This window comes from Daucus carota, chromosome 6 (assembly GCF_001625215.2).
Source record: "Daucus carota subsp. sativus chromosome 6, DH1 v3.0, whole genome shotgun sequence".
Taxonomy (NCBI): domain Eukaryota; kingdom Viridiplantae; phylum Streptophyta; class Magnoliopsida; order Apiales; family Apiaceae; genus Daucus; species Daucus carota.
This window is the reverse complement of record NC_030386.2, coordinates 35,283,530-35,304,251: the sequence shown is the minus strand read 5'-3', so window position 1 is coordinate 35,304,251 and position 20,722 is coordinate 35,283,530. Positions and strand designations below refer to the sequence as shown.

At 34.9% G+C, this 20,722-nt stretch overlaps 4 protein-coding genes across 9 annotated transcripts; 3 read left to right on the top strand and 1 right to left on the bottom strand.

Annotated features, from left to right (window-relative positions):
- Nucleotides 1-1,003: 1,003 nt before the first annotated feature.
- Nucleotides 1,004-7,474, top strand: LOC108224430 (pentatricopeptide repeat-containing protein At5g57250, mitochondrial). 2 transcript variants are annotated; one of them, XM_017399058.2, is made up of 5 exons: nt 1,004-1,344; nt 1,610-4,193; nt 4,300-4,398; nt 4,493-4,557; nt 7,065-7,474. In XM_017399058.2, exon 2 carries the CDS (start codon nt 1,689-1,691, stop codon nt 4,128-4,130), a length of 2,442 nt encoding a protein of 813 aa, XP_017254547.1. In that variant the 5' UTR covers nt 1,004-1,344; nt 1,610-1,688; the 3' UTR covers nt 4,131-4,193; nt 4,300-4,398; nt 4,493-4,557; nt 7,065-7,474. The 2 variants fall into 2 exon arrangements, with proteins under 2 accessions (XP_017254547.1, XP_017254546.1); XM_017399057.2 differs by having other exon boundaries at nt 1,004-4,193.
- Nucleotides 7,475-8,327: 853 nt separating this feature from the next.
- Nucleotides 8,328-15,748, bottom strand: LOC108227921 (uncharacterized). 5 transcript variants are annotated; one of them, XM_064079496.1, is made up of 9 exons: nt 15,451-15,748; nt 15,189-15,361; nt 14,980-15,087; nt 14,683-14,875; nt 14,390-14,583; nt 14,202-14,309; nt 12,416-14,097; nt 12,179-12,251; nt 8,328-8,635 (listed from the first exon to the last, which is right to left on the bottom strand). In XM_064079496.1, the coding sequence occupies exons 1-9, from the start codon at nt 15,545-15,547 to the stop codon at nt 8,486-8,488; spliced, it is 2,778 nt and encodes a 925-aa protein (XP_063935566.1). In that variant the 5' UTR covers nt 15,548-15,748; the 3' UTR covers nt 8,328-8,485. The 5 variants fall into 5 exon arrangements, with proteins under 5 accessions (XP_063935566.1, XP_017258802.2, XP_063935565.1 ...); XM_017403313.2 differs by having other exon boundaries at nt 15,174-15,361; nt 15,451-15,747; XM_064079495.1 differs by having other exon boundaries at nt 14,396-14,583; nt 15,174-15,361; nt 15,451-15,747.
- On the top strand, nt 10,457-10,897 carry LOC108225614 (monothiol glutaredoxin-S2-like). The gene is made up of 2 exons (XM_064079467.1): nt 10,457-10,492; nt 10,595-10,897. The coding sequence occupies exons 1-2, from the start codon at nt 10,457-10,459 to the stop codon at nt 10,895-10,897; spliced, it is 339 nt and encodes a 112-aa protein (XP_063935537.1).
- A 1,301-nt stretch (nt 15,749-17,049) lies between the features above and the next one.
- On the top strand, nt 17,050-19,017 carry LOC108225407 (putative pentatricopeptide repeat-containing protein At5g52630). The gene has a single exon (XM_017400259.2). The coding sequence runs from the start codon at nt 17,102-17,104 to the stop codon at nt 18,869-18,871; it is 1,770 nt and encodes a 589-aa protein (XP_017255748.1). The 5' UTR covers nt 17,050-17,101; the 3' UTR covers nt 18,872-19,017.
- The last annotated feature ends 1,705 nt before the right edge of the window (nt 19,018-20,722 follow it).

Below are 20,722 nucleotides of genomic sequence, written 5' to 3'. Positions count from 1 at the left end.
TAATTTTAATAATTTATTATATATTTCGAGTAAGAAAAGTTTACAAAGATTAATCAGATTTCAAAAATCGAATCAGTCGACGATCTTATAAGTGATTGATTGAGAATTTTTTTAAACAATGCAGAGCAGGCTATGACGCTAGGATTAGGGGTCATTTGTTAAATCTGAACTGTATTTGCTGAATTGGAAATTAGACGTCCAAAAGCGAATCGAGCAAACGAGGGTCAAATTAAACTGAAAGTTCATATGCAAAACAAAAATTTTAAAAGTTAATGGGCGTAGATTTTAATGAATAAATAAGAATTTATAGATTTTCTTAAATTATATTTATTTTTGATTTTATGTGGAGTTTAGTAAATTTTAGATAAATATTGAAGAACTAAAATTTCAAAGTTTACGAAAATTTTCAAAACATACCTATATATTGAACAATTCCACAAAAAATTATTATTTGATAAATTTAAAAAAAGATTGATATTTGAATATCATCGTATTTTGATAATATAAAAATTTATTATCATTTTTTTTACCACTTCGCTTGTAAGTACCTACAATAATAATAAAAAAGTCTCCATGTTTCCAAACATTCAATTAAATTCATAAACATCCAATTTTTTTTGCCATCAAAAATTGGATGTTTATGAATTTAATTGAATGTTTGTAAATCAAATAGTTGTGAAAAATTTGGAATAAACTTTATGCTGTGTAGTATCATTTATTTAAATATTCTTGATAAAATAATATTAATTTTTAAATAAAAAATAGAATTCAAATCAAATACCAACAGATTGTTTATATTTTATAAAATATTTAAAAAATTTAGCTCAATATTCAAAATCGTGATATATTGTTTAACCTAAATCTCGTGAATGAAAAACATTGTATTAAAATCCCGGGATAGTTACAGACTCACAGGTATAAATTATTTCATTTTTTTTAGGAAAGGTAAAATAATTTCATAAAAAGACCTTTTTTGAGATAAAACTGTACAAACAATATATTTTCGGGAAAAACAACAAAAGCGATGCTCCCTCTTCAATGAGAATCTCCTGGCTCATTTCTAGTTCTTGATTTCTTGAACGAACACACAAATTTCAATTCAGCTTTAATCATCTACTCCCCAATGAACTCAGCCCAGCTGCCCCAGATTTCTCAAACACAATCACACTCCAGCCCTCACCAACACCATGTATAAATCCAGAATGCGCTTCATTAAAAATTTCATCTTTATTTCAAGAACTTGTGTATCTACACACCAAAATGGTGCCTTTCGTGTACTATATCGAAGATTTTGCATAGATACAAAAGACCCAGAAAAGGCTCTTGCTCAACTGAGAATTAGTGGTACTGCTTCTTTTTTTACTTATTTTTCGTATATACATACATTTAGTTCTATGGGAAATCTGGATAAAGCGATTGAAGTTTTGGAGATGATGATGATGAAACATGAAAACCCATTTAATAATTTTGTTTGTAGTTCTGTAATTTCTGGGTTTGTTAAGGTTAATAAGCCTGATCTTGCTATTGGGTTTTTCGAAAATGCTGTAAAGTCTTATGGTTTGAGTCCAAATATTGCGACTTATACTGCTCTTTTTGGTGCTTATTATAGGTTAGGAAGGTTAAATGAGTTGGTTAGTTGTGTAGAGAAAGATGGGTTGGAAGTCGATGTTGTATTTTATACTTGTTGGATGTATGAGTGTTTTCGAGAAGGGTTTATGAGGGAGGGTTTAGTAAAGTATAAAGAGTTGGTGGAAAGGAAATTAATTATGGATACTATTGGGTATACCGTACTTATAGACGGGTTTTCGAAACAAGGGATTGTGGAAAAGGGAGTTGGGTTGTTGAGAAAGATGGAGAAGGAGGGGTTGAGGCCTAATTTGGTTACTTATACGGCAATCATAATGGGGTTTTGCAAGAAAGGGAAATTAGTAGAGGGATTCGAGTTGTTTAAGTTGGTTAGAGATTTGGGGGTTGAAGTGGATGAGATTATGTATTCAACTTTGATTGATGGTTTTTGTAAGAGAGGTCACTTGGATTACGCGTTTCATTTTCTTGCCGACATGGAGAAAAGGGGTATACGTTTAGGGATTGTAACATATAATACTGTGATTAACGGCTTGTGTAAAGTTGGGAGGACTTGTGAGGCAGATGATGTTTCAAAACGTATACATGGAGATGTTGTTACTTATTGTACCATATTACAGGGATATATTAGAGAACAGAATGTTGCAGGGATGTTGGAAATGAGGAAGAGATTAGGAGCAAAAAGGGTTCGTCTTGACGTGGTCATGTGTAACAGTCTTATTAAAGCACTGTCTATGGTTGGCTTGTTTGGGGATGCCCTTGCAATTTACAAAAGGATGCCAGAAATGGAGGTAACACCAGACTCCGTCACTTATTATAATTTGATTGATGGATACTGTGAAGTAGGTAGACTTGACGAGGCACTTGAAGTATTTGATGAGTTGCGTAAGACCTCCATTTTTTCTGCTGAATGTTACAGTTGTATCATTTGTGGGCTCTGCAAGATGTGTATGACAGAAATGGCTACCGAGGTATTTATAGAGTTTGGTAAAAGAGCTGTGGCTTTTGATAAAGGTATGCTTATGATCTTGCTAAAAGCAATATTTCATGAAGAAAGTGCAGATGGAATTTTGGACTTCACTTGTAAAATTGAAAGTTTGGAGCTGGAAATATTTGATATTGCATGCAATCATGTTGTGGCTTTTCTATATAAAAGGGGCTTTCCTGAAAGCGCATATGATGTTTACTCTATGTTGAGGAGTAAAGGGTCAATTGTGACCGACTGGTCCCACTACTGCATCTTGAGGGCCCTTAATACTGAAAGTAAGATAGTACCGACTTGGCCTACTGTAACTGCATTATTAAAAATATACGGAATTGTTAGACCTGAAGTAAGCAGGATACTTGTACATCTTCTATGTCTAGAAAATGTGAGTGAGGCCCTCAAATTTCTTAGAAAGATGAAGGGGGGTATCACTTTCCCAGTATATGTTATTTCAAAACTAATAAACAGTGGCAAATCTTTGGATGCATATAAGCTAGTAATGGAATCGAAAAATAATCTACCCCTCATTGATGTAGTTGATTACACGATTCTGGTAGATGGACTTTGCAAAGAAGGGTATATCAGTAAGGCCCTAGATATTTGTTCTTTTGTTAGGAAGAAGGGTATCATGCTAAACATAATCACCTATAATTCTGTTATAAATGGTCTGTGCCGTCAAGGATCCCTTGTTCAAGCATTTAGGCTATTTGATTCATTAGAGAACATTAATATGGTTCCCTCATTGATTACATATTCCACCCTCATTAGCGCTTTATCTAAAGAAGGGTGTCTGCTTGATGCCCGAAAGTTGTTTGAGAGGATGGTTATTAAGGGTTCTAAGCCAAATACTCGGGTTTACAACTCACTGATTAATGGGCACTGCCGATTTGGACAAATGCAGGAAGCTTTGAATCTCCTCCTTAATTTGGAGGATAGAGGTCTCATCCCGGATGAATTTACCGTTAGTGCTGTGATCAACTGCTGCTACCATATAGGTGACATGGAAATGGCTCTGAAGCTCTATTTTGAGTTCAAGAGCAAAGGGGTTTTGCCTGATTTTTTAGGTTTTTTGTTTCTGGTAAGGGGCTTATGTTCGAAAGGAAGGATGGAAGAGTCACGTAGCATTATACGGGAGATGCTTCAGGCTCCATCTGTTATTACTTTGCTAAAAGAAGTTGAAACAAAGTTTGAAACAGAATCTATGGAACACTTGCTTAGTTTTTTGTGTGATCAAGGGAGAATTCAAGAGGCAAACACTGTCCTCAACGAAGTTGGATCAATGTTTTTCCCTCTAGAGAAGTTTGAATCGCAAAGAATAAGTAAAAGTTTTGTTTCCCAGGGTTTGATTTCAACTAATGAAACTGACTCAGGGTTAAAAACATACAACGAGGTTGAACCAGATAAGGTGATTCGACATCATGATTACTTAAACAAAGAATCTCAACAAGACAACTTTGATTCTTACTGTGATCAAATTACATTATTTTGTTCGAGAGGGGAGCTACAAAAGGCAAATCACCTGGCCAAAGTGCTGATCTGTTCTGTAGGAGGTTGTGAGTAAAGTCAAATGTACTGGCCTCTTAATTAGAGATGGATGTGTATGCTGGCTAAATATTTACTGCAGGTATAAACTATATATGAAGTACCTTCCTGTTTACTTTGTCAGTCAAAGGATTATATCCTCCCCGTATACTGACACCCAACTCTATTAATTTTTTTAAATTTTGTAGATAAGGCCTTGCTCCACAACAAGCCCTTGCATTGACAGAAAGTTGGTAAATCGGTCATGTGGCATATGACCTGGACTAGGCCACTCTCATTCTATAGCGGTATATCTATTTGCTCTGAATATCTGTCCTTGCTTGAGCATCCACTGGTACTACTAGATGATCTGCTTAGCTAATACTCTTAGTTTTCTTGAAGGTGAGCTAGCTGAAGCTGCAATGATCTCCATTGCTGATGGCACTCTAGCCACTTTTCTGGAAAGAGTAAGTTTACACAGATCACAATTTTTGAACACATGTTATAAAGCAACTCTTTATAATATCAAATTGATTCGTTAGTGTGATAATTTAACTGTTGCAAGTAGAGCTTGCATGCAATTTGTTTTTAACTGGTAATCAAGTTGGTAGTTGTTGACGCAATTGAAAGTATAAGGTATTATTTTAGAACCTACCTATTCCACCCCATCCTAAATATCATGACATGTCTTAGTACTTTCAACCTCATTCAGGTGACAATTCATCTTCCAAAACCTGGACCTGGTACTATCAAAGACTAGTATTTATTCCCGCTACGCACGGGACATTAATTTTCAATGTTTTTTACTTTTAAGATCTGTTTAAGTATAGAATGATTATAAACAATATGGTAAGAAATTATGATTTGCCTTTTACTATTAGACATATATATTTAATATCTATATAATTTAATTTTAATAGATTTGATAAATGTCAACAGTAATTGTTGCCGCTGATTTTTTATAAAATAATGGAAGTGGTCTATCATATATTCCTTTTGTCCCTCTCATTTTTTTACGGTTTTTCTCTACTACTTGGCACATATTTTAAGTTGTATATGAAGTACTTTCATGACTTATTTTAAAATTTTCTTTTTTTAGAGAGTTAAACATTAAACTTTTATTCACAAGAAAAAGATATTTGTTTAAGACTCTTAAATTGCGTGCCCAATGTAGAAAATCTAGGGGGTGGGGGAGAAATAATATTTCATCAACCAGTTTGTTCGATTTTTGGTAAAATACAATAATATCTAATTTGGACGAAAAAATTCCCGAAATTTATTTGTGCAGCACATTTATACAAATGTAATGGGAACACATATTCCGCACAGTTGATCATAATATACTTAAATGGGAAATTCTCTATGATACACTCGTGTAATTGTCTTTTCTCGTTGGTACAATTACATTTCTGACTTTCACGCATGGTACCCTCGTAGTAATGTTTCATTCTCAGCTACACACTTCGTTAGTAAAACGTTAACAAAACGTTAAGTTTAATAATATTCTTAAAAGAAATCAGTTTTTGGAATCGTTAAACTCCTACTCTGCCCCTTCTCTTTTATTATATACACCCACCCCCATTTTCTTCTCCCCTCCGCCCTTTACTCTCCTTTTTCCTCACCTCGCGTTTTTAATTTCTTTCCGGTGAAACGTTGCTGCGTCTATGCTGCTCCGTTTGAGCTCTGTTATGAAACTTTAATATTAAACATCATTTCGAAATCTAAGCAACCATCTTGTCAAACTCCCATTCCCATTATACAAACATATGCTAAAAACAAACAACCTGGCAAAGGCAACAAACTTCACGCCCAAGTAATAGCCTCGAGGTCACTATGCAGCAATCATATCCTCACAATGTACTGCAAATGTGGCAATCTAGTATATGTAGTCAAGTGTTCGACAAAATGCCTCAACTAAATAGTTGTTGATCAACATATTTACTGAGTTTGGGGTTGTCACACTAAAAAGCAGCCTGATCTCGCAATATTTACCGTAAATAACGGCCTGATCTGAAAATTAATGGCTGACTAACGTTTAGCCTAACAGAAGTGCATCGCTCGAAAAGTTTTTTATACGTGGAGGTACATAGAGAATTTCCCTACTTAAATCATTGAAAAGTATCAGTTATACAAACTTGTTAAAACCAATCTCGAAGAACCGGACCTGGTCAATGGATGATATGAACTCCTCGGCTACCTGCTCTATATGTACATAAGAAAATCTAGGTTGGTAGACATAAGAAAAAATGATAAGTCCACTATTGTGTATATTTTATTTATTTTCATCAGATTCAGAAAAAAAAGAATGGAACAATAATGAAATGGATGTTGTTCAGAACAATGAATTTTATACAAGGTTATCAAAGTCTCAATGTCTCATGTTAATAGCCAATCACATGAACATGTAAACATATTTTACACCAATAGTTAGCAACACTATGTATATTTATTTCTGGACGTTTTCATATTTTATTAAAGATAATAATACCAAATGTACTTGAATACTTTGTTACTTGTAATTCAATTTGAAACGAGTGGTGCAAATGAGACCAAAAGATTATCAGTGATGTACTTGATATATTGACACGAAGCAAGTGGCCTAACTGATAATTAACCCGTTTAATATGTAATCAAGTGGTATGCAATTCAAGATCTTTTACATATGATTCGTGTTATTATTATTGGTGTTTTTGTTGCCTTGTTTGAAATGTGTTTTTTTTCTTATTAATGTTATTTCTTTGTATGGAGTGCTTTATTAATGAAGGTATTATAACTGATTTATGTAATAATAATGTTTGGTAATGGTGTTGAGCTTTATGTATTGTTTGTGGAGCCGTACGAAAATCTTACATCATGTTTCGATGTTATTGAAGCGTTTGAAGAGGGGTATTTTTTGTGGTGCTTGTATTGATAATCCAAAAAACGTGATTGTGATGGTTGTGATTTATTTATTGGTTTATTTTGTGTGTTTTAGTTGAAGCTTGCAGTCAGGAAAGCATAGATCACGCTGACGGAAGTGTGCATCTAGTGGTTTGGTACCTCAAAATAAGAAGACCGACCCATGATACTCCTGCTGCTTGTAATTCTAGATAGTTAAACGAAAGAATTGCAGGAGGCAATGAAAGAAATCAGGAAAAATCGAAGGGGTACTATGAGCAGATTATAAGAGAGCTGAGGTGGGCTGATTCTCTTGTTAAACAGTATTTCTAGAAAAATTTCTATCATGTCTCATTACATGGAGTTTCCGGAGTGAAGTACGTGTTTAAATGATTTTGCATTTTAAATGTAAGATATTTATTTTTTATATTATTAGTTATCCTTGTCTAAATATTAACGTGAGTAACCTTTTTTTTTCAAATAATAAATCTCTATTAAATTGATGTATGATTTTAGTTATATAAATAGAAAAATTTACGTGGAAGTTCTCTTCGTTAGTGGTACAAAATTTGTAAAGCTTAAATCTCAAATTTTTTGTTTTTTGGTTGTTTGTTGATTATTTTTGTTGACTTGTATATTTTTTTTTTAATTTAATACATATTTTAGCAATGCTATTGTATTCTAATTAAAATGTATTTCAATATTTTAAATTCAAACATTAATGTTGGATCCTTTTATTTTCAAGTTATTTTAAGAAATTATACTATAGTATTAAAACTAAAATATTTAAACTTTTGTTCGGTTGTCGAGTTGTAGTAGGTATCCAGATCAATTTACAAGTTTTTGTCAGTGTTGTAAAAAGCGGGAATCGAACTTAATCGGTGAAGTTACGAAACAAGGATTAATTGAATTGATCGGGAATTAATCGGAGATTTAATCAGTTCGGCGAACTACAAAACAGGATTAATCAGTGATTAATCACCGATTTTTAGAACAGAGATTTTTGCAGTATAAAACTATTTTGGCTGAGTTTTTATTATAACACTCGGACAATTTTTTTTATAATCTAAAAATGTATTATCCAAAAAAATCTTTAGGCCAGCTTATTTTGACATATTTTGAAACCTAATTATTTTTAGATTTATAGTAACTGACATGTTATTAATAAAAATGTATTTACCTAAATAAATCTTTAGGCCAGATTATTTTGTTCCAAGGAAAAGAACAAAATTTTGTACTTACTATATAAAATCCAGTTCGAAATTCATTTGAACTCCCTCCAATGCCATTCTTTCTAACAAAACACATTATTCTTCACGCACTATGAAGTATGAATCGGTTGATAGCTCAGCAATTAAAGTTGAACATAAGAAAAATATATACTCCACTGATAATCAACCATCTACAGTAAGCTTTACTAGCAAAAGCCGAAGCAGAACAGTTCCTTCATACTTATAGACAGGAGAGGCAAAAACGAAGTACCCAAAACAAAGTATACCCAAATTTTGACTAGTTCCTTCATACTTTTGCAGATGCTTTGGAGATATTCCTCCATTTATCCTTCAGGTCTATAGCTGTACGATTCTTGAAAACATCACCTCCAAATTCTAAAATCGTCTTCCATGGCATTAGTCCATCATGATGACTTGCAAATCTCTTTACTCCCTCCTGCAACAATAGAAAAGCATTGGTAATGTGGTAATATCACATTTTTTCAACCTATTCCTATCAGTATGTGGCTACTTCATTGCAGTTGGCCAAGTAAACAATTTAAAAAAGAGTTAATTGCATTTCGCACTCCCTACACTTGGGCCCCAAAACACTTTAGTATGAAACCTTTAAAAAATTGCTTTTCTCAACCCTGCAAACTTTTGAAAATTGCATTTCGCAACTATCCGGACTATCCGGCGTCTCGACTTATAGTAGGAGTACAAGAGGAAGAGTAAGGCTGTAAACCGATCCAGACTATCCGGTATTTCGGCTTATATTCGGCTCGAAATATGATACATGTCACATAACCGTTTCAAAAATGAACCAAATTTGACGGAAAAATTATACCCGAACAAAATATGATCCTCGATATGAGCACTCATAAACCTGCTCCAATTATGTCTCAAATTATTTTTCATTAGATGATCCTACCGGAATACCCGAATATGATCATGGTTCATATTCGATTCGAACTCATATATAGATTATATTTTTAACCCATTACATTTGTAAGTAAATAATCTTCATTTCATAACATTTTAATATCTTATTTAAGTTTAAATCTTCATAAAATATAAATATTAATTGTGATAATGTATATTATCTTTATATATATTTAATAAATTATATATACATACATAATTATAAGTTTTAATTTATAATTATTATATTATTATAGTATTATGTTTATTTAGAGTAAATAATAATTATTTGAATAATTGAAATAAAAACAATACTTAATATTAGTGGATCATATTCTGCTCATATTCTGTGGATCATAAACTATCCGGTTAAAAAATAAAAAATACAATACTGGCTCATATTTTTTTTAGATCCGGATCCCAAATACTCGGGATCAGTTTACATCCGAATAATATGATCTCGGACCCAAATCTAGACAACCAAAAAATATAAGGGAATTTATCAAATATACTACTTTTTAGGATCTTATTTGCAAAAATACCATCTTCCTAAATTAATTGCATATTTACTAAACTAAGTTTCTAAATTGCAAAAATACTACCCCCTCCCCTGCAACTAAATGCAACCTCATATGCAACTGAATGCCTGATTTCAAGTTCCACTTTTCAAATGTCATTTTCGACCTCATCCTTGAAATCCATATATATATATATATATATATATATATATAGATTCTGAAAATCTGGTCGAAAATGACATTTGGAGACTGGAACTTGAAATCAGGCATTTAGTTGCATTTGGTTGCATTCAGTTGATTTCTATTTTGATCTAATGACCCCGCCAGGGGCACCCATACATCAGTTGTAATTTACAGTTTTCAGTTGCATTTAGTTGCTTATGAGATTACATATTCAGTTGAATATTGCCTTTGCGGGGCCTGCAACCCAAATCCACTACAATATCACCCCACCCTAAAAAAATTCAATTGCTTATAAGGTTGCATTCAGTTGATTCTATTTTGATCTAATGACCCCGCCAGGGGCACCCATACAGTTTTCAGTTGCATATGAGATTGCATTCAACCATATGCAACTGAATGCAACTTCATATGCAACTGCAACTCCTGATTTCAAGTTCCAGTTCTCAAATGTCATTTGAGAACTGGAACTTGAAATCAGGCATTCAGTTGCATGTGGTTGCATTCAGTTGCAAAAGAGAGGGGTAGTATTTTTGCAATTTAGAAACTTAGTGTAGTAAAACTGCAAATAGCTATTCTTGAGAAAAGTAAATTTGCAAAAATTTACTTTTTCCTATATATTTATGAAAAAACCCCAAAATAATATGATCCGATAGCAGATGGGTATCCGGGGGTATCACCCCGATCACTTTGCAGTCCTAAGGGAGTAACCCACATCACAACTTATAATAATTCATCAATCATACGTCACAACTCTAGTCAGCTTTATTTTCATCATTTCTTCTTAACCACTGGAGAGAGTTACAAAAATGGTGTCCCAAAGGCCAGTGGTAATATTCAGTAAAACCAGTTGCTGCATAAGCAATACAATGAAGTCTCTCTTGCAGTATTTCGGAGTGAGTCCAGTTGTTTACGAGCTAAATGAGATCCCTAGAGGCCACAAAATCGAGGCCGCATTAGCCAGTCTTGGGCACAACACAACCTGGTGGGTGCCCGCCGTGTTCATAGATGGTGAACCTGTAGGAGGAGCCAATGAGGTGATGAGCCTTCACCTCCAGCAGAACTTAAGGCCTATGCTTAACCGAGGCGGAGCTATGTAGGTCTAAAATCATCTATAAGCACCACCATGTTAGAGTTAACTATCTAATTAACCCACTAATAGTGGGTTTGTATTTTAATTTTTATAATGTCTCAATTGCCCTTGCTTTTTTAACGAAACCGTTAAATTTTGACGGATGGGGTGCAAAATGACGCGCACAAAATACCAGTTAGTTGTGATATGCAATTTCCGAACGTTTGCATGGTTAAGTATGGCAATTAATATCAAAGGGGGTTGATGCTCATAAGTACGTGCTCACCTAAGTTAGGCGAGTACATAGATCTTTTATGTGAATTCAAGGGGAATGATTATGTAATTTAAAGGATTTGTTCAAAAATTTACAAAATTACCATTAATTTATACTACATACTCGTAACACCCCCCCCCCCCCCCCCCCCCCTCCAAGTACGTACTCAGGAGCCTTTTTCTCAAATCAAACCACACTATTTTTTTCTTTCTTTTGTTTTTTTCCCCTGCAGTAAGAGAGAGTTGCACGTAATCACAAACCACAAATATTATAATGACAAGCACGAACTTTGTTATGGTCCTCAAAGATAATAACTAAGATCTTTTGATAATCTTCGTGTGGATATATGTATTGTGTAACCGGCAAAGTGTACACTATCGCTTCATAAATCTTCAATTGAGTTGTACTTTTCCCAATCACCCATATGTTACGTAGTACACTAGAAATGTTATTTCATATGCTACAAAAATATATGTATATATTTTCATATATGCTCAAATATAACATCCTATAAACAAGCACACATGTACATATTCAGCTATTTGCTTCTATTTGGTACTGAAATACTGAATTATAACATGCGAGTAAATACGTTTATCTAGAATATGCATGTCCTGTGATTTTTGTTTTACAAATTATAATTAGTTTCTACAAGATAATTACTTGCATCTACAAGTATCAAGTGAGCAAAGTTTTATCCACCAAGTAATTACACTATCAACAGAGTTATCTGATAGTGATGTAGGTAAATGAATAAAGATTATTTTTAAGCACTAAATTTATACTGGCTTCATGGAGAAACTAAAGTCGGGCTGGAAATACCAATATGGGGTTCATTTGGTTGCTCGGAGTATCAGGTGACACTAAACCCTTCATCCCGGTCTTCGTCTATATGTCATAACTAAGAAGAGAAGACTCAAAGCAGAGCGCATAAAAGACCGCAGACATAGGCACAACAACACAACTACGAACCAATATTATACATGCTCAGGAGCATACAATTAATTATCAAAAGACAATCAGAAAACCTAGTACCTTTAGTGCCTCTTCCTCGGCATTTGACCATAGAATTTTCTTCCTCCTCAAATGTGGCATTGATGGATATGAGCTACAACCATAAAGCAATATTAGAATTTTTAAATAAGCCTGGCAGTATTTAAGTTGGTAAAGATAGCTAAAATTTTATTACATAATCAAGACACTGTTGTATAATTATAAAAGGTAAAATTCAAATCCAAAACAACCTTTCGTATCATGAGGTTAAAAACTTACTACTGCTGTTTTCGCTTCCGGATTCTTAAGGAGTGTTGAGTAGTAGATTCGCTTCTCTCCCCTGAACTTTTTCCTTCAGCAGAATGCTTTGGCTTTGCAGGTTCACAGGGTGAAACTGTTGGTTGATTAGAAACATCCTGCTCCTTTGGAGTTCCAGAATGTCGCTTACGCCTATAGGCAATTTCCGAATATTTGGACTTGGAGCTGTAAGCTTCACTATCCTTGATAGCTTGGGATGCTAAATATAGGTCTTCTTTATTTTCTACTTGGGGGACACCTTTTGGCTGATGTGAAAATTCCTGAAGCTTTTCGACTGTGCCAAGTTGTTCACTCACTCCAGGCAGTGAACTCTCAGGTTCTCTGTTCTGGACACCTAGTACAGGAACCTGCTTTTCCTGTTCACTTAAGGATTGGCAGCCTTCTGCATTACTCTTGACTTCTAATGCAACTTCATTTTCTCCAGAAGTTACAGCTCTTGCCCTTTTCCTACTTGATGAATCACAGGATATTGAGGGTTTGTCTCCTGTATTTTTTCTGGAACTATTTTTGATCTCTCTGCTTACAACATTCTCAAGCCTGTTTTCTTCAATGCTTTTATTTGAAATTTCAGATTCTCTTGAGTGATTCTGATCTTCCCTATGTAAAACACTGGAGGAGTTCCTCAGACGATATTCATCTCGGTTAATGAAGGCCACAAGAGTTTTCCTTGCTAAGGAGTACTTCTTTTTGCTCTCTGAGTACTCTGAAATTGCTCGTGAATATGCACAAAAGGGACAGTAAAACCTCCTTGTCACATCAAAGGTGGGTGCAACACCCATGCATCTCTCATGGACCACTCTTTGGCAGGACCCAGAACTACAAACCAACAACTGACCACCAATCTTACATATCATACAAAGCTTCATTCCATTCAATGTAGCCAAGGAATCTTGACTGTGTGAACATTGAGAGTTTAAAAATGTAGTATTTCTTATAAGGATCTCATCATCAGATAAAGTTTCGGATTGATGTTCACTCTCCACTGTAGCTCTGATCTCACCACATCGTAAACTATTAGGGGTCAGTGATAAACTATGATCGCAGTTATCTTTGGCTTCATGAACAGAATTTGTTCCTTGATCGACAAACCGCGGTGAACTGACTACAGTTTTTGATTCAACATAGCCTTCAGCATCATTTTTAGCTTCACCAGCAATGATGTTTAAGTCATGTTCTTCACCAGATGTACCTTGAGTCAATTTTTCAACATTACAAGTACCTTGTAGTTGATTATGCAAGAGCTGGGCATCACCGACAGTGAAGCTCATTCTAAGCTTCTTTGATGCAACACGATCAGAATCAACATTCTCAGAAGTAACGGTCTCTCTTAAATTTTCCACCCCAAGTTCTCTAAGTAAGTTTGACTCTTCTTCGCCACTATGTTGGACAATTTCTACAGGAACACTGTCAACATGAAATTTCTCATTTAAAGAAGTTGAACCCTCTTGATTAGCATACCCCGAGTCTTTCACATCAGTCTTTCCAGATGGCAAGTCCCTAACAGGAGGATCATCCAAAGCATCACAGTCACTCCTTTCATCCCTTGTTGAATTTCCATCAGAATGATATTTCTTTGACAAACCACTCTTTTCCTTCACAGACAAGGGAATCACATCGCTGTCTTTCAAAATCACATCCTTCAGCTATTCCCCAATACAAAAGACACAGAATCACACAACAAACATTAAGCAAATTTTAACTTCTTGCAGCTTCCACTACCTCGTAAAACTCTAAAAAAAATCCCTACCTGTTCCAAACCGCATTTAGGCAAGCAAGATATTTTCCGCTTAACATATTGCTCGATATCCCCTTTCAACATTTCAGATTTACTCAATTCCTGATTTTCTCTTGACGACTGATAACATACACAAAAACATATATACATAATCAAATATCGCGAAATAAATAAAATGTGACCAACATCGAGAAACAGACATGTACAATCTTAAGCAGTACTTGTATAAGAACATCTTCACCACAATCCGATGGACTAATACGAGCACTAGAATCCGCTTTAATTTTTCCATTTTCGAGGACAGATAGACTCTCTAAAACCCTCAAGCACACCAATTCTCTCGCATTCTTCCCGTCATTCTCCGAACAATCCCTCGGAATCTTTTTCACTAAATCTACAACAAAAATCACAAATACAACACACAGCCAACACATATTACATATATAAATACAAATAAATGTCAAAAACATTGAACTTTAGAAGATATGTATACCGAATAGAAAAGATGGATCGGTTTGATCAGAGGTGAGGGCTTCAATCGCCAAAAACCAGGGGAACAAAGCATCACGGTCACTCCTTTCATCCCTTGTTGCATTTCCATCAGAATGATATTTCTTTAACAAACCACTCTTTTCCTTCACAGACAAGGGAATCACATCGCTGTCTTTCAAAATCACATCCTTCAGCTATTCCCCAATACAAAAGACACAGAATCACACAACAAACATTAAGCAAATTTTAACTTCTTGCAGCTTCCACTACCTCATAAAACTCTAAAAAAAATCCCTACCCGTTCCAAACCGCATTTAGGCAAGCAAGATATTTTCCGCTTAACATATTGCTCGATATCCCCTTTCAACATTCCAGATTTACTCAATTCCTGATTTTCTCTTGACGACTGATAACATACACAAAAACATATATACATAATCAAATATCACGAAATAAATAAAACGTGACCAACATCGAGAAACAGACACGTACAATCTTAAGCAGTACTTGTATAAGAACATCTTCACAACAATCCGATGGACTAATACGAGCACCAGAATCCGCTTTCATTTTTCCATTTTCGAGAACAGATAGACTCTCTAAAACCCTCAAGCACACCAATTCTCTCGCATTCTTCCCATCATTCTCCGAACAATCCCCCGGAATCTTTTTCACTAAATCTACAACAATAATAACAAATACAACACATATTACATATATAAATACAAATAATATGTCAAAAACATTGAACATTAGGAGATATGTATACCGAATAGAAAAGATGGATCGGTTTGATAAGAGGCGAGGGCTTCAATCGCCAAAAACCAGGGGAGCAAAGCATCACTACGACGTCGTTTTGACTCCATGGAGATTCACGCTTTCCAGGCCTTCAAGCGTCCACTTTACATTCAATCAAAGTCAGCGGTGTCGTCGTTTTGATGAGTGTATCGGACAAGTTTTCACCGGGATAGGGTTTGGGCGATTCAAATTACTGTTTAGATGAGAACAAATTGCAGTTTCGGACACTAACTTTACTACAGTCTACAAGTGCTATTGCTATTATTTCACGTCAAAGTATAATAACCCTCAAATTTCAAAATATGTCAAAACACACCCAACTTTTCGGTGATGCATGTGGTTGTTTGATTTAATTTGAATAGGGTATTAATCGTTTGTAAATCAAAAGTTGTTTATAGGTGAAAAATAATTTTTATTTATGTGTTTGAATATTTTTTTGATATTTTTTAAAACACCAATTATTAATTACATTGTACAATGTAATATCTAGGGATTACAAAAACAATTATTCTATGTTTTCTTTTAGTGAATAAATATTATAAAATAATATATGTACATTCACACACACAAAAAAACATAGACATCATCATTAAAAAAAATATTGAAGACTAAATAACAATATTCCCTCTGTCACTAATTCTATACATTAATTTACTGCTCGACACGGATTTCAATGTTGTAAAATATGCCCTGTTTGGAAATTAACAGTTAGCTGTTAGCGGATCGAATTAGCTGTTTTGACTAGCTGATTGAATTAGATGTTTTAACTAGCGGATTGAATTAGTTGTTTCTTGTAAAACTGTTTGGTAAATAGCTGACTGATTGGTTTTTTTATGACACAAACTAAAAACGCATTCAAAAATCTCCTCAAAGTAGCTTTTTCAGAATTAATTTTTTCATCCGAACCTCTATTTCAATCCGCTAACTACCAAACACTAATATTAGCTTATCTTAGTGGTCAAATCTCTAAAACACCTCAAACCTCTAATTTCCAAATAAGGCTATAGTTTTGTAACTTGATTTTAATTTTAAGATGTTTATCCCGATTAAAAATTCATATATTAAACTCTTATTTAAAAAAAAATCCTTAAAAGCAAATTATAAGAACTATATTTCACGAATAACACTAAACTGTATGTCATACCCCATCCCTCGACATATATTATAAAAAAAGACTCAATCATTAGACTTTTCACTTAATTTCTTTATGGTTATTCATATTTCAAAATTCATCGGAAAATAAAGTTTTCCAGCATAAAAATTTTCTGCATCCATATTTCATGCGCACGTTAAAATCAATTTAGGATAGGGTTAATAGGCAAAAAATCACTTAACCCATGGATAACTTGTAAGTGGGTCACTGAACTCATTACCAACTTGTAACTGGGCCATTGAACTCAAAAAACTTGCAAATGGATCGCAGAATTAGATTTAATTGACAATCAACCAACTGAAATAATAAAAACTTGCATTTAAAACACTGTGCCATTAAGTATCGGTTGGCTTTAACAGAATCTATCAAGTTCAGTGATCTTTTTGTTTGTTAACACATTTACGATGCATGATTTTTTTTGGAAAGTACAAATCACCCCATTCTAAAACTTGGAGCCAAAAAATTACAAATGCTGAACACAGCGGAACTCCTCCAGTTGAGTTTCGAACAAAATTACCGAAACGCATGCACCCATCTCCTCTCTCTAACTCGCTCCCGCTCTCTCTCTAAAGGCCTTCAACTCCACGCCCACATTCTCAAGTCAGGCCTCCAAGCAATCCCTCTCGTTTCCCACAACTTAATCAACTTCTACTCCAAAACCCAACTCCCCCTCAACTCAGCCAAGGTTTTTCAAGAATCGTCTGTTAAATCATCGACTACGTGGAGCTCAGTGATTTCTTCGTGTGCCCAGAATGATTTGCCGGTTCTAGCGCTTGATTTGTTTCGGCAAATGCTGGGGTTTGGGTGTCGTGCTGATGATCATATTTTCCCCAGTGCTACGAAGGCGTGTGGGATGATTGGGAGATTTGATGTCGGTGGGTCGGTGCATTGTCTTGCTGTGCGAACTGGGTTTGCTTGGGATGTGTTTGTGGGGAGTTCTGTGGTGGATATGTATGCTAAATGCGGGGTGATATGGGATGCGCGGAGGATGTTTGATGAAATGCCTGAGAGGAATGTGGTGTCGTGGAGTGGGATGATTTATGGGTATGTTCAGATGGGTGAAGCGGAGGAGGCTTTGGGGTTGTTTAAGAAGGCGTTGGTTGAGGAGTTGGATGTGAATGATTTTACGTTCTCAAGTGTTGTCAGGGTTTGTGGGAATTCAACGTTTCTTGAGCTGGGGAAGGAGATACATGGGTTGTGTTTGAAAATGAGTTATGATTTGTCGAGTTTTGTGGGGAGTTCGTTGATTTCTATGTATTCCAAGTGTGGGTTGATAGGGGAAGCTTATCAGGTGTTTGGTGAGGCTCGTGATAAGAATTTAGGCATGTGGAATGCAATGTTGATTGCTTGCGCGCAGCATGCGCACACTGAAAAAGCATTTCAGTTATTTGAAGAGATGGAGGGAGGGGGAGTGAAACCGAATTTTATCACTTTTTTATGTATGGTTTATGCGTGTAGCCATAAGGGGCTTGTTAAAGAAGGTAATTATTACTTTGATCGTATGAAGCGATATGGGATTGAGCCAGGGGACCAGCATTATAGTTCCATGGTCGATTTGCTCGGGCGTGCTGGAAAACTGCAGGATGCACTTGCAATGATCAGGGAAATGCCCATGCAGCCAACAGAATCTGTATGGGGAGCTTTTTTGACAGGATGTCGGATTCATGGAAACACGGAGTTGGCAGCTTACGCAGCTGATAAGGTCTTTGAGTTAGGTGCTGTAAGCCCTGGCTTGCACGTCCTGCTATCAAATGCATATGCTGCTGCTGGAAGATATGAAGAGTCAGCTAAAGCCCGTAAAATGTTGAGGGACAGAGGAGTGAAAAAGGAAACGGGACTGAGTTGGGTGGAAGAGGGAAATAGGGTACATACATTTACGGCAGGTGATAAATCTCACTCAAAATCACGTGAGATTTATCAAAAACTGGACGAATTAGGAGATGAAATAGAACAAGCTGGTTATATTGCGGACACTAGTTTCGTGCTTCAAGAAATAGATGGCTCCGAGAAAAAACTTGCAATTAGGTATCATAGTGAAAGACTTGCCATTGCATTTGCACTAATAACCTTTCCACCTGGAAGGGTAATCAGAATTATGAAAAACTTGCGTGTGTGTGGTGATTGTCACACCGCAATAAAGTTCATGTCCAAATCCTCCGGAAGAGTGATTATTGTAAGGGATAATAACAGGTTTCATCGGTTTGAGGATGGGAAATGTTCATGTGGCGACTATTGGTGAAAACTTAATTTCAAGCCAAGTAGCCTGATTAGATATGCCAAAATGATGAAATTACCTGTAATTACCTTGATAATTGAAGCCTTACCTAGGATTGACTGATTTTTCTTTAAGGAATAGAATAACAATGAACAAGAGTTTAGTACTTATCCTACAGTAAACACTGGAAATACAATCAGAAAGATTTGACGAGTTTTGTTGAATTTAAATTGTCTCTACCATGTTTGATGCAGCCTTGCGGAGGCTTGATATCACAATTTATTATAGTCATGTTCTTATATTGTTTCTGTGAAGTTCTTTCGCTTGATGAAGTTGGTTCTGGCTATTTCCTGTTATCAGTTTTCACGCAAATGATTAATTATCCCTTATGTCAATATTTGCCTGCCTCTAGTCTGATGAGTTTGGTGAAGGCTCCAGGTGGTTGTAGTGAGATTGCCTCGAGAGCATTTTGTGGCATGTTGCAGCTCGGTTACTCCTGCAACCAGGTATGCTAATATGCAGGTATACAATATTCGTTGAACTTAAAGTTTTGGTATAGAGATAGTGGTGATGATACTAATTTCTTTAAGCAAACTATAATATTTTTGTTGCTCAATACAAGTGCACATATGAGATGTTGTTAGAAAATGTTCGGAGTGTAGTAGCAGTGAACTTATCTAATAGTAAATTAGTTATAGCAAGAAAAACCAGAAGAAGATAAACAATAATGTTAAATTTCACAGTGGCTCAATTATGCAGTCTGTGAAACTTAATCAGCAGCTGAGGATGAAAGATGGTTAAACAACTTATCATGAATTACCATATGAATACATTGACTTATTTAATACCTTAATATCACATTATGCTGATAGAAATTAGACATAAAAGCTAAAACACCATAAATTTGTGTAACTATTCTTAGCATAGCCAACCTTATAAATTTGTGTAGATATTCTTAAATTGTTACATTTCAACCACTGGAAAAAATTGAGAACTTACAATCTATATTTGCCTTATGTAAGAGATAGTATATTGTTAGGTGAACAAGTTTATAGTCTAAAATATTTATCAAAGTCAAAATAGTTTGATACAAATGGACTAGCGCGTTTCTAAACAGAAAATATTAAGGAAAGATACATTTACGAAACAGCTTTAGCAGTGCATTAGGCTTATCCATATTATTAATCATCAAGATATATTGATCACTAAACAAATATGATTTTGATTTAAGAAATAATACCTAAAAATTAATGAAATTATATGTTTAGATCCTTGAATTTTCCCTGCCACTAACTTTCTTGCATCATTCATTTTATAGTTTAGTTTACAATATAATAATTTATATTATATTAACTAGAATTATGCATGCAAAGGAAGGGGATTTTACATGTTGCATTTTGTCACCCTATGCCCTTTTTGGTAATGTTAAAATAGTGGACCACATGAATTATAAGTGCAAATGGCGAGATTGAGTAGAAGCTTACAATAATTATAATTAGTTTAGCATGGTTTTAAGACTCCGGGAAAGTAGTTTAATATAGTATTACACTAAAGTAGTTGGCAATTTACTCAGACCTTTAAAGAGTTAAGTGGCTAAAAACTGTAGCTAGAAACCTTATTTCATTTGGCTATTATTTTCATATGAGCACTTGTGTACCCCTAATATCTTAGCAATGATAAAGTGATTTTGTTTACAATAAGAATTTGAGACCATATATACTGATAGAGAGCTTGTAAACAAGTTCAAACTAAGTGCTGTTTCTTATCTCTCTCCCTGTCACGACACCGAAAGGTGAGAGATGCTAAAACATCTAGATCAGGTTGTATCTGGCTAAACTTTACTAGTTCTGAAAGAGTACTTCCATTTTGATTTGA